Genomic DNA, 14332 nt, shown 5'->3' with positions numbered 1-14332 from the left:
CTCACTGGCTGAGCAAGGCGCGGGAGCAACACTGAGGGTTGCGGTCCCGTTGCCGGTCCCCGGTCCGGTACGGGGGCAACACTGAGGGTTGCGATCCGTTGCCAGACACGGAAAACAAGACAAAAGACAAAAAAAATAAAATAATACCATCTACTCTGTTACATATGAACAACTCTAACAAAAGATTTGACAAAAAGAAAGTTAAAACTTAGAAAAATAAACAATTCTACTTCCCATACATTCTTTCTCTCTATTCTCTATGAATAATAGCTAACATTCACTGAGCAAGTATTATAATGCCAGGGACTGTTCTAAGTGTCTTGCATACAGTAACTTGTCTAATTCTTACAACAAGCCTGTGAGAAGGATATCACTTATTGTCCCCGTTTTATAGAGGAGGAAACTGAGTTACAAGGAGGTAAACTTCCCCCAGTTAATAACATGGCAAATATCTAAGTAATATGGATCTATACTCTTTGCTATACTATAAACCTAGATATGTAATAAAAAGCCTCTAGGCCCCAGTGTTTCATAAGAAACCCAAATTACTAAAGCACAGGTTCACATCACCTTCCACTCACATTTATGCTCCTTGGGGCGTTATTATTGGCAATGTACAAGTATGTTTTGTGATCACTTATTATCCATATTCTCTAAGGTAAGTAAGAAGCCTCTAGTTTTTCTTATTTTCCCATATTCACCAAATTCCTTTAGATACAAAACAAAACAAAAAAATCTCTCAAATGAAATCACCACTATCCTATTCAAACAACACAGATACAGAAAAGAAAATACATAAGCTCTGTAAGCAAGCTTTGTTTTAATAATTTTCTTAAGTACAAATCATACTGAATAACATGGTGTGAAATTTCAATAACACAACTATTTTTACTGTATACGAATACTTCATTCTGCCTCAAATGAACAGTTCTCAATCTCCTCTTTGCGAGTTTGGTAGCCCAAACTGTATCTTATTCATTTTTTAAAAATTTCCCTTCACAGTGCTAGGGCAATGAGCTAAAGAAAATTTATGAATAAATTAATAAATAATTCAGTCAGCCATTAACCTTTTGGTTGGGGTTAGGATACTAATTGGCCTTCACTGTAATCAACATTAAGCCATCTATACTGGATATATTATGAGATTATAAACAGAACTGAGCAAGTACATGCCTTTAGTATTAAGCCAAGCTCCTCATCCTAGCAAGAATGTCCTTTCTTTGGTGCCAATTTTTCTTTTACTATTTAAGATATAATTCTTAATTCTTCTTGCTATTCTTGCTCTTTGATTACTGAGCTCAACTCTAAACTGAAGAGGAAAAAGTCTGACCCCTGGGAGTGGGGGGAATGGACAAAATAAAGCAGCCAGACCCACCTATTCCACAGCATCTAAATTCTTTTGGGATATCATCAAAGGAGACTTAATATGAATTATTAAAATGCTTAAATATGTTAAATGTAACAGCAAATTTTTTTACATAATGGGAGAAAAAGAAAAGGAAAGCTGTAGCTACAGAGCAATCTGATATGACATCACTCTGGTTACCACCAGATAAACAGCTTGATGAGGAAAAACTCCCCCACAAGTCTTCAATGAAGGGTTTTAGATGCCATCAGCACCATCTCACAAGATGAGCTATTATACTACCATCACCTTCTTTAAATAAAAGCCTCGATTATGGCCTCCATGTGCATGTATGTGTACGTGCCCGTGTATTTTAGATTCCACTGATGTTTCATACTGTAATCTAATAAAATTGTCTTGCCTTTGAGTCAAGTCAAAGCTCTGATCATTAAAGGTCATTAATAGAAAGTGGAGCAGTCACAAGCCAACCAGTGAGGTTGTTCTGATTATAGTAATAAACACACTGTAGAACTGGTGCAAAAATTAACAGGTGGTTCAACAGAACATACAGTCCGAAAATACACCTGAGACCTTGATAAAGCTTAGTGTGACCAAAATGTCATCATAAACCAATAAAAAAGAATATTTTTTGTTTTTTTTTTTCTTAAAATATGACCAGTAATGGGGTCTTAACCCTTGACTTGCTCTCCCAAGTGAGCAACCAGACATCCCTATATAGGGATCCGAACCCGTGGCCTTGGTGTTATCAGCACCACACTCTCCCAAGTGAGCCATGAGCTGGCTCCTAAAAGGAGTAGTTTATTAACTAAACTTTTTTTCTAAAGTTATATTTTATAATCATTTTGTCAAATATCAAAAGCACATAACTAATTCATTTCAATTATTAAAACTTTAAAATCTGGGCTGGCTGTTTAGCTCACTTGGTTAGAGCATGGTGCTGATAACACCAAGGTCAAGGGTTCAGATCCCTGTACCAGCCAGCTGCCAATCGATCAATCAATATATATTACATCTATATAATAAATGACTGATCATTTTCCCCATTACTTAAAGCAATGCCTCTATTTACTTATCTACAGCAAATTTCTAGTTTTATCATGTACATTGAATACTTATTAAGATCACTACTAGACACTGTAGAATTTTGCTCGTTATTGTAAATGACTTTTAACCCCTTTGATTTTTCTTTTTTCTTTCTGGCAGCTGGCCAGTACAGGGATCCAAACTCATGACCTTGATGTTATAAAGTTGCACTAAACAACTGAGTTAACTAGCCAGCCCTAGTTTTTCTATATGTAACTTATACTGTATATATTATGTACATTTTAACAATTCAGATTTGAATGTTTATTTTGTATTTAGCCAGCCATTTTATTGAAATTTTTTTCCAGGTGATTCTCTTCGAGTATTTTTCATGTTTCTTCTTTGCGGCTGGCAGGTACAGGGATTGAACCCTGGACCTTGGTGTCATCAGCACCACACTCCAACCAACTGAACAAACTGGCCAGCCTCCCTCTTTGAGTATTCTTCTAATAATATCGGCCAACAAATATGCAATTATTCTGTTCATTTTTGGAAATATGCCTGTAATTAGTGTTTGTCTTAATATACTATCTAGGACTCCCAAGATAAGACTTTATCTAACAAGTTTTATTTTATAAAATGTGTCTTAATGTTATCAATTTTTAAGTCAATTTGGTAGAAATGTAGGTGTCATTATTATTTAAATATTTAAGAATAAAAATAAATTATCCTATTCCTAAGGTAATTAAAGCTTTTCACTAGAATAACTGAATTTTACAAAAAATTTTTGTCATCTACAAAGATGAACATATCATTTTCCTCTTAGTTTTTGACCTATTTATGTAATGTGTTACTATTTATAGATTCCTAAACACAATATTCTTAAATACTGAAAGAAATCCTCTTGGTCATATTGTTTTAACACATTTATAGATCTGACATTATCAAATAGGAAAAAATTTAAAAAACAGTATGTTAAAAATGTAACTATGTAGATAATTGCCCTAGAAAAAAGTCATAGAAGTAGATATATAAAAATGTTATTATTTGGTTCCCCACACCAGTCAACCATCAAAAATTTAAAAAAAAAAGGGGGGGGGGGAGACAGCCTGTGGCTCACTCGGGAGAGTGTGGTGCTGATAACACCAAGGCCGCAGGTTCCGATCCCATATAGGGATGGCTGGTTTGCTCACTTGGTGAGCCTGGTGCTGACAACACCAAGTCAAGGGTTAAGATCTCCTTACTGGTCATCTTTAAAAAAAATATATATATATATTAGTAGTAGTTACCACTGGGTAAAAAGATCAAGTATGCTTTAAAATTTTCTTCTTTATGCCATATTTTCTAATTTTCCTGGAAGAAATATGTATTGTTTTTGTAATCAGAAAAAATATAATAATGATTTCTTGGATTTAATATAAACTTTCTAGAACTGTATTCATTAAGTGGGATAGGACAAATATATTTTTATACTATCTTTGTCAGCTTTTAGTTATCAAGATTTTACTAAATTTATAAAATGAAGGCGTATATTATATTTTCCTCTGCTCTGTTATGATTGGTATAACATTATAAATATCTATTCCTTCAATATGAATTAAATCGCCCAAACACAGTGGGCCTACCTACATTTTAACATTAGTCTATATGGAATTTTTATTTCTTGAGTCACTTGGTAAATTAAATTTTCCAAGGAAATTACCCATTTCATTAAGAATTCAACAAAAGTGCCCAAGTTCAGTCGACGAAAGACAATATTTTCAACTTTGTACCATATCCAAAAATTAACTAAGAGAGAACCATTGACCTAAATGTAAAAGCTAAAACTAAAGATCTTAAAGAAAACAAGAGGAAAATCTTTGTGACCCTAGATTAAGCAATGATTCCTTAGAACACAAAAAGCATGAAAAATAAAAGAAAAATTGATCAAATTGGATTTCATTAAATTAAAAACTTCTGCTAGGGGCCAGCCCATGGCTCACTTGGAAGAGTGTGGTGTTGATAACACCAAGGCTATGGGTATGGATCCCTACATAGGGATGGCCATTTAGCTCACTTGGGAGAGCGTGGTGCTGACAACACCAAGTCAAGGGTTAAGATCCCCTTACCCATCACCTTTAAAAAAAAATTCTGCTAGTGAGAAAATGAGAAGACAGGGCCGATCCCGTGGCTCACTCAGGAGAGTGCGGCCCTGGGAGCACAGCGGCACTGCCGCCGTGGGTTCGGATCCTATATAGGGGTGGCCGGTGCGCTCGCGACACCAAGCTAAGGGTTGCGATCCCCTTACCGGTCACAAAAAAGGACAAAAAAAAAAGAAAAAGAAAATGAGAAGACAAGCCACAGGCTGGGAGAAAACATCTGCACAACATGTATCATTGCCTATGCAGGGTGCATGACACATTGATAAGGGCTCAGTATGAAGAAATAAATGAAGATGGAAACAAATCAGCACATTTAGTCAAACTATCACACTTGCTATGATTTTCTAAGAGTAAGTAGTACTCAGAAGTAATGAAAAGTGGTGATAGGATATAGGAGATAGTTCAAATTACCTTTCAGGCTTGCATTATTACTACTATAGCTCATCTTTTATGCCAACAGAAGGACAGAAGGAATAATTACATGATATCTGTTATTCAAGTTCACAGAAACTGGAGTCTTCACTCTATTTCCCTTAAGATTAGTAATTCTCTTATTCAGAAAACTTATGTATGGAAGAAATACATACAAATATATATTGTGTGCTTACTGTTGGGCACTGTGATGTAACAGTAAAAAAGACGCTGCCCTCCATAAATTTATACTCTTATCAAGAAATAAGGTGACGGAAGATATATTTATTTTGGATGGCTGGCCAGTCCAGGGATTCGAACCCTTGACCTTGATGTTACCAGCACTATGCTCTCCCAAGTGAGCTAAGCAGCCAGCTCTGACAGAGGATATTTTATATACACTTATAATAATGCTAAATTAAGTTCCTAATCAAAACCACAAGGGAAAAAATGGGTCTAATATCATTTTTGGAATCATGTAATCCCAGAGGAATTTATCTCCTACACCCTAAGGATCTCAAAACTAATTAAGTTTGCATTTTGTCCTTCATTCTTAAAGAGGAGGGAGGGAAGGACTGTGTTATTGACATATTTTAAGCTTCAAGTGGTAACAACATAATATCACAACATTTTTTCCCATGAACTTTGAAGTAAAGTGCATTAGTTTTGGGCATGGCTCCTTAACAGTTAGGAAAAAACCCTTCATACCATAATGATTTATAAATTCAGATGCAGAATAAGAAGACAATAATTGACTTTATTTGTTTAGGAAATAATTAATTCTATTTACTACCTTAACAAACTACTTCTTTTATTTCCTATATGACACAAATTCTTTTTTTTTTTCCTTTTTGTCTTTTTTCGTGACCAGTAACGGGATCGCAACCCTCGGTGTCGCACCCGCACTGCGACCGGCAACGGGATCGCAACCCTCGGTGTAGTGCCCGCACCACGCTCAACCAGTGAGCAGACCGGTCTCCATATGGGATCCGAACCCTCGGCGGGAGCGCCACCGCGCTCCCAAGTGCCGCACTCTATTGAGTGCGCCACTGGGCCGGCCCTATATGACACAAATTCTAATCAAAAGGAGACATTACGTTGTAAATCTGTTCCCAGAATACCATGCATATGAATAAAGCTTTTGCAACTAGCTTTAAGTTTATCTTTTTGTTTGTTTTTGTTTGGCAGCTGGCTGGTGCAGGGGACCTAGCTTTAAGTTTATAATTCACATTAATAATCTATATCTCATTAAATAATTATTTCAAACACACACCCAAAAAATATTTCCAAAAAACAGTCTTCACATCTGTAGAAGGGAGGGTATATAGAAAACTTTAAAAGTAGTCAGATGTTTTAAAACATTTTGGGAAGGTAATTAGTATACAAATCTTCCCCCATCCAAAAATCTTTTTCGTTGTTGGTTTTATTTGGCAGCTGGCCGGTACAGGGAACCAAACCGTGACTTTGATGTTATGAGGCTGCACTCTAACCAAACAAGATAACCAGCCAGCCCCAAAAATCTTTTTTTTTAAAAGATGACCGGTAAGAGAATCTTAACCCTTGACTTGGTGTTGTCAGCACTACGCTCTCCCAAGTGAGCTAACTGGCCATCCCTATATAGGGATCCGAACCCCTGGCCTTGGTGTTATCAGCACCACACTCTCCCAAGTGAGCCACAGGCCAGCCCCTCAAAATCTTTAATTCAGCACTTTTTAACAAACGATATGTCAGGGTCTCAGTTCCTTTTCCTCTTGCATGTGGTGGAGAGAATGGCTGTTAACCCATAAATAGTTCAGAAGGGAGGAAGAAATGAGAAGCAGGAATGAGCCACTTTTAAAAGCAGTGGGGGTATGAAGACTCACAGTAGCATAAGTTGTATGCACATCCTCTCTAGAGCCTTTCTTCACCCAGTACTTGTGTACAGTATAGCCATTACATTTTTCTTTTAGCTTGCAGGGTATGCCAATATAGGTTAACAAGTAATACCTTCACTGTATTTTATCCAGGTCCCTTTGAAATGAGATGAAAGGGAAGGGACCTAAAATAAAGAGAATCAGGATAAAAAATGTTTGATTCTGCTATCACTTTTCCCACTCCATAACCTCAAATATCTGCCTCACATCAACCTTGGCAAAATTCTGCAGGTCTGTTTTCTGAAAGGGAGAAAACAAATGGTCTCTGAACTAGGAGACACAAGAGGCAGTTGATGGTGGGGATACAGCAGTAAATCTGGAAGGAAATTAAGTGAACATATGCATAATTGATGCTGAATGCTGTAACCTCTACCCAGTCTTCTTCACCTGTTATTGTCCAAATAGGATTGGGAAGACTCTGCCCCTTGGGTCCTGATACTAAAATGGGAATGTTCCTCAACAATAAGGCCAAGAAGCTCACCGTACATGTAAAGTCCAAAGGCAACCAGCCTACATATTTAAAGCTTTTAATTGGCTATATAGTCTCCTACTCTTAATCATAAGCAGACAGCTAATTATTACTAGACATAAGAGAAAAGCCCTAACATAAAAGAGACTGAAGCAAACAGAGGAAACAACTTTATGGAAAAAGACTATGCAGGGCAAAGAAAATTTGTTGAAAAAATGAAAGGATATTATGAAAAGAAACATCCAGAGAATTTTTAAAAAATTCCTGGAGATTAAAAACATAATAGTAGAAAAGAAAAACTTAATAGAAGTAGAAAATAAAATTGAATAAATTTTCCGGGAGATAGAGCTAAAGGAAAAAGAGATGAAAATTAGAGAACTATGGAGGTCCAAGATCAAGATGCTACTGGCAATCAAGAAAGAGGAAGACACAGGATTTAGGAAACAAAAGAGCCAACACAGGAGAGCAGCAGAGTTGCCAGGAGAAGCGAGAAGAGATATTCCGGGATAAGAGCTGTGTACTACACATAGAGGACAACCTGTCTAGGTTGGAGCAATGTGACTAAACATCTCTCCTGCCATTTATCCTCTTTTTAAAGTTAAGAACATAGTGCCCAGGTGAGCCTGGACCTCAGCTTGATCTTGACTGAATGCTGATGAATTTCTTCTTTCAACATACTTGGCAGCCTGATGAGCTCAGTGCACTCATTTCATCCCACAGAAGTATTCTTTAACTGACTCTTGAAAGTTGTATGGTCAACTTAGGAGAAACCAAAGCTGCTCACTCCCTCTGACCATATTTCTGCCAAACGTCCAAGACCTGGTCCATACTGGAACCCTGCCCAATGCAACTTCCAGGACTAAGTCCTGACTTTGCCCATGACTTCCACAGAAGGGGCTTTGTGAACTCCAGAAAACTGAAGCAAGTATGGTGCCTTGATCTCTGGGGATCCCTGATATCCTTTCAGGAGTCCAAGAGGTAAAACTAAATAAATAAAAATACTGAAAATTGCCTTTTTCACTGTGTTGATACTTGGACTCATGGTACAAAAGCAATGGTGAAGAAAACTGCTGGCACCTCAATACAAATCAAAGCAGCAGCATCAAACTGTAGGAGGAGTCATTGTATTCTTCACAACTACACTATTAAGTTAAAAATAAAACTTTTTTTTTCTTTTTTTTTTTTGTATTCTTCACAACTACACTATTAAGTTAAAAATAAAACTTTTTTTTTCTGGCAGTTGGCCAAAATAGGGATTCCAAGTGTTGACTTTGGTGTTATCAGTACCACGCTCTAAGCAGTGAGCTAACTGGCCAGCCCAAAAATAAAACCAATTTTCATTTAAGAATGTCCTTGACAGGGGCTGGCTGGTTATGGTTAACTCAGTTGATTAGAGTGGCCAAAAAAAAAAAAAAAAGAAAGTCCTTAGTGAAGCAATAAAAATTATTAGTTTTAATAAATCTCAACCCTTCTATACATGTCTTTTTATTATTTTATGTGATAACACAAAAAGTACATATGTATGAATCATGTTTGTATACTTAAGTATGATGGTTATCTCCAGAAAAGGCACTAGTATGATTGCATTGCAAGCTGCACTAGCCAGTTTTCTTCACGAAATACCATTTTTATTTAAAATAATGAATGACAAACTACATTATTCAAGCTTTGATATTTGACAGACATTTTCTCAAAAGTAAGCCTGTCACTAACAAAGAAAACCGACAGTATTTGTTGCCAATGATATAATTCAAGTTTTCATGTGAAAATTAGAATTTTGGAAAATCTATATCTACAGTGAGTTTGACAGCATACCAATATTTAAAGACTTTTCCAATGAGACCAATACTGATATTAACAAAAATGATTTTTAAATATTACATAGTGAAATGAGGAAGAATCTGTTCATGCAGGAAAGGCTCTAGAGGCCTTAGATCTTATCCACTGGAACTTGATGGATAAAAATCCCTTGCTACTTTTATTTTCAGAATACTACAAATAATTCTTTTTCAATATATCTATATAACTGTTAGCTAACTTGATTATAACAAAATTCTCACTCCATTTGTTTTTTTTCTCAGGTGACTGGCCAGTACACAGACAGAACCCTGGACCGTGGTGTTATCAGCACCATGCTCTAACCAACCAGGTAACTGGCCAGCCCCTCACTCCATCTTATAGGGGCTTCATCTTCTTAGAAACAAACTCATTTTACATTCAGAATTCTTTTCTTTGTCAAATGGCATTGAGTACACCAAACTGTTACCATATGTATGTTTTGTAAATAACTAAGAAAAAAATCAGTATAACATTTAAAGGAAGAACGAAGACAGAAAAGGAGGCTAATTGTTAAATATAACTATGAATCATTCTTTTTTCTTTTTTTTTAATACTTTTTCTTTTCTTGAATCATTACTGTTTTTCTCTAAAATCCACATTACAAATGTAAATATTAATTTACAAATCCCAAAATTTAATTAAGTGTAAGAGAAAAAATCCTCCCACTAGCACAGACCCACACTCTTGCCTCCCTTAGTAAACAATCAAGAGTAGGAGGCTAGCCAGGTAGCTCAGCTGGTTAGAGCTTGGTGTTATAACATGAAGGTCAAGAGTTTAGATCCCCATATTGGCCAGCCACCAAAAACAAACAAACAAAAAAACCAAAAAACCCAACATCAAAAGCACATTTCACCCATTTTGATACTCTCTAGTAAATTTAAGGTGTATTTAAATTTAATTTCAGTTGAATTTAATTAGTTTAATAAATTTAATTAATTAGATTATATTAAACTTTAAGTTATACTTAAGTTGGATGAGGAAAGGAGGTAACTTGGAGAGAAAACTTAAGTTTCCAGTAAAGACCTTTGGAGTTTTCATGCATTACTCTAATTTATCATATGGACATGTTCTTTATTTTTTATTTTTATTTATTTATTTATTTTTTAAAAAGATGACCGGTAAGGGGATCTTAACCCTTGACTAGGTGTTGTCATCACCACCTGACCCAGTGAGCAAACCGGCCATCCCTATATGGGATCCGAACCCGTGACCTTGGTGTTATCAGCACCGCACTCTCCCGAGTGAGCCATAGGCCGGCCCCTGGACATGTTCTTTAGAATCTGTCACCAGGCTACTAAAAACAACTTGATTTACCTAATTCTTCACAAATAATCCTCTTAAGAATTAACTTGGTAATGAAATTACAAATTTATGAATAAAGTACAGACTGCCCTCTAGTGTTCAAACTAAGGATCTCATTGATGAACTAGTAATCCTGTAAAGTATCCTTCTGGGAAAAAAAAACCAAGCTCCTGAAGAAGTCACGTAGTTTCATTATAATCAAAGGAGAAATTCTGATCTTGCAAGGTTTTCAATAGCAGTCTTCTCAAAGCAAGACAAAAACTAATTATCTGAGCTGTCAAAGAGCCTAACCTCAGTTATCAATCGGTAACTGGACAAGAGCAGAATATGAACTTGGTAAGATTTTTACTATACTTCCTCAAGTTGCACTGGCATAAAAAGGGATTTGGGAAGACTTCACTGCATGAAGCAGTGAAGAATCAGAAAATGCTTGAATCAAACGCTTCCTCCAGCATGCTGAGGTTAAACAAGTAAAACTGTCTTGATCCCTTTTTTTTTTTTTTTTGCTGATGAATATTTTTAAACGGAAAGTACTTCCTAACTTGAAAAATCTGATATCTGGGCCGGCCCATGGCTCACTTGGGAGAGTGTGGTGCTGATAACACCAAAGCCACAGGTTCGGATCTTACATAGGGATGGCCGGTTGGCTCAATGGCTGAGCATGGTGCTGACAACACCAAGCCAACCGTTAAGATTCCCTTACCGGTCATCTTTTTTTTTTTTTTTAAAAAAAAAAAAGAAGAAAAAGAAAAATCTGATATCCCAAGATGTATCTCTCACTTTGAAATAAAAGTCAATAGGAAAATAGAGTTCAACACACAGTAACTGACTGTTTAGTCACAAAGGCAGATATTAAACCTTTGCATATCTACATTTATATTCCCTTACTCGTGTTGCTAGATGAAATATGACATATGGGCAAAACTTAATTAGAAATATTACACATCCCTGCTAGTATGATTACTTCTGTGTTATCTTTCATTGACCAACTACTAATGAAGCACTACAAGGCACACTTGTTTCTGAAACATTAGCAAAACTAAATTTCCAGCCAAACAGAAGTATACATAAGTTACTGATTGATCAAAATAGAGAACTTTAAATTTCTCAATTTAACTTGCTAAAAGATTCTTGGTTTTATTCGAGGTAACTAATATTCTAGAGCAGCATTTCTCAACACATAGCCTAGGGACCCCTGGGGATCTCCAATACTCTTTTAGGAGGCCTACGGTTAGCACTTCTCCTTAATAACATGTTTATGTCTATTAAATATCAGTGGGTAGAAGAAAAACATACACTGTGATATTGGGGTCCGAACAACCTAGAGATGGATCCCGGGCTCTGAACCTCTCTAGGGCAGTGTTATACAAAGCCTGACAGAACTCTTGGAGGCAGAAGAAAAAGCAATGACGGAGAAAGGAAGAACACTGTCTTATCAGTTTATAAGAACTGGTGATGGACTTTGCCATTTTATGATCATGTGATTTTCTGGTATAAAAAGTTCAACAATTAATAGAACAAGCAAATTACTTTACCATAATCAAATTTCACTTTATGACCCAGGAAAACAAAAAGGAGCTAGCTAAAAATTTTTGAGAGTGCTTAGACCTTTATCCCCAAAATTCCTATGGTGAATTGTTAAAAACAGTACTTTGATTGTATAATTATATACGATTATTCCCCTTAATGTTTCAGTAAAGACTCATCCCAATACAATTACTTCTAGACCTTAACTATGGAGTATGGTTACTAAGAAATGTTTAAGAAAGAATAGCCAACATTTTCAATAAAAAATGGCTGTAGGTATATTCACTCAGGTATTTATTTTAAAATGTACTCTGCTAAGCACTTCAATATATTTGGAACTTAAAAGTGCCAGAGAACAAGAAGTGATCATCTGGTAAATAACATCAATGAATTTAACTAAGAGTCTTTAAGGAAATTGAAAATCTATGTCAACATAATTTTTCTAGTTCCCCAGTAGAGGGCAACTTCTACACACTTGGACAGTTAAAAAAAAGAAAAAAAATCTATGCATACCTCACCAGTAAGAACCACTGTATGTTTAAAATAAAACAATATAGTTGATGACTATGAATGGATTTTCACTAACAGGTAGCTATAAAATGTCATGGAATTTTTAATAAGTAATTAGTAATTGAGTATATTTAACAAGTAATTAGCATTTTATGATTAATATAAGTGTAACTGCAGGAACTTTAAAAGTAGCAACCATTAAGCCAATATGATAGAATCATCAGTAAGTGAAATATAAAAGGAAAATGAGAAGACTGCTGTTCTTCAGTAACCAGGTTGACTGAATTTCATTATGACTGAGTTCCAAATATAGCTGCATAGTCTTTTATTAAGAATAGGCAAAAACCAAAACAAGGCAAAATGGCTATTCACAAACATTTGAAAGTATAATTGAGTGTTTTTGATATTACATAAACTTTGAACTAATTCTCACCAGTGTTCATGTTTTAATGACATCAAACATAAGAATGTAACTATACGTATGTATTTATTTATATGCAAATAGAGTAAAATTCTACTGTAATATATCTTATTACTATATTGTATTTTACATGACAGTTGGACACAATGTAATATGTTCTCATTCATTCAGTCATTCAACACTAATTTACTGAGCACTTGCTATGTGCCAGATACTCTTACAGAAGTCAAGGATGGGGCCGGCCTGGTGGCGCACTGCTACAGTGCGCCGCTTGGGAGCGTGGCGGCGCTCCTGCCGAGGGTTCGGATCCCATATACAGACCGGTTCCCGCTCACTGGCTGAGCAAGGGGTGGGCGCAGCACCGAGGGTTGCGATCCCGTTGCCGGTCCCGGTCTGGTACGGGTGCGACACTGAGGGTTGCGGTCCGTTGCCGGACACGAAAAAAGACAAAAAGGAAAAAAAAAATGTACATGTAAAGATTTATATAATCTTTTAATTCTATTTTTCCACAAACTTCTTGAAGTACCGTCATACAGTAAATATCAATAGATATATGTCATACAAACAAAAGCTCATTATGCCCTCAATTATGTTTGAGTATAAAAGGATCCTGAAAGCAAAAAGTTTGAGAACCACTATTCTAGATAGTAGCATACTGAATATGAAAAAAAAATTAATTTACTATCAAAACTTATTAAAGTTTTGATCTTCAGAAATGAAGATAAAATACAAATATCATTAACTATGTAAAATGCAGGTGGTACTCACCAAATGGATCTTCCATATCACCATTAACCAGTTTAGGGAGGTGGGTTATAGTTTCTAAAAAGAGAAAAAGGTAAATGATATATACCGAAAATGTAAAATGCATCACCTTTTATGTTTTTTTTTTTAAAAAAAGCCCAATTCAGTAACACTGATTATAATTTAAAACTGGAACATTACAGAAACAAACATATAACTCATTAAACGAGAACACTGCCATCTGGGAGTTATTTTAAGGGGGTTGAGATAGATATATAATACTACAATATCGTGAACTTCTACAACTAATCTTCATTTAAAAAATATATCATTCTCAGTTTCCTCAAATAAGTTCCCTTTCCAATCTGCATCTTAAATTTACCAGAATATAAGGAAAAGGGCAAGTTTTTATGTAAAACAAAAACAGACTTCCAGTCAAGATGGTGGAACAGATAGTCCCCAGCATCATTCTCTTCCACAAATCAACCAATTTACAACTATAAAAAAGCAAGGACAGGGCCGGCCTGTGGCTCACTCGGGAGAGTGTGGTGCTGATAACACCAAGGTCACGGGTTCGGCTCCTATATAGGGATGGCTGGTTCGCTTACTGGCTGAGTGTGGTGCTGACAACACCAAGACAAGGGTTAAGAGCCCCTTACCAGGGGA

General features: G+C 35.9%; 1 protein-coding gene across 2 annotated transcripts in view; it reads right to left on the bottom strand.

Annotated features, from left to right (window-relative positions):
• Positions 1 to 13739, bottom strand: part of PHACTR4 (phosphatase and actin regulator 4) — an 81494-nt gene extending 67755 nt beyond the window's left edge. For both annotated transcript variants that reach the window (XM_008592292.1, XM_008592293.1), the window contains exon 1: positions 13691 to 13739. In XM_008592292.1, the coding sequence (XP_008590514.1) occupies positions 13691 to 13706 (16 nt within the window). In that variant the 5' untranslated portion in view covers positions 13707 to 13739. The remainder of the gene's footprint in view (positions 1 to 13690) is intronic.
• Between the last annotated feature and the right edge of the window lie 593 nt (positions 13740 to 14332).

Source organism: Galeopterus variegatus, unplaced genomic scaffold (genome assembly GCF_000696425.1).
Source record: "Galeopterus variegatus unplaced genomic scaffold, G_variegatus-3.0.2 Scaffold7743, whole genome shotgun sequence".
Taxonomy (NCBI): domain Eukaryota; kingdom Metazoa; phylum Chordata; class Mammalia; order Dermoptera; family Cynocephalidae; genus Galeopterus; species Galeopterus variegatus.
The sequence above is the reverse complement of the archived record's forward strand: the minus strand, read 5'-3'. Positions and strand labels throughout refer to the sequence as shown.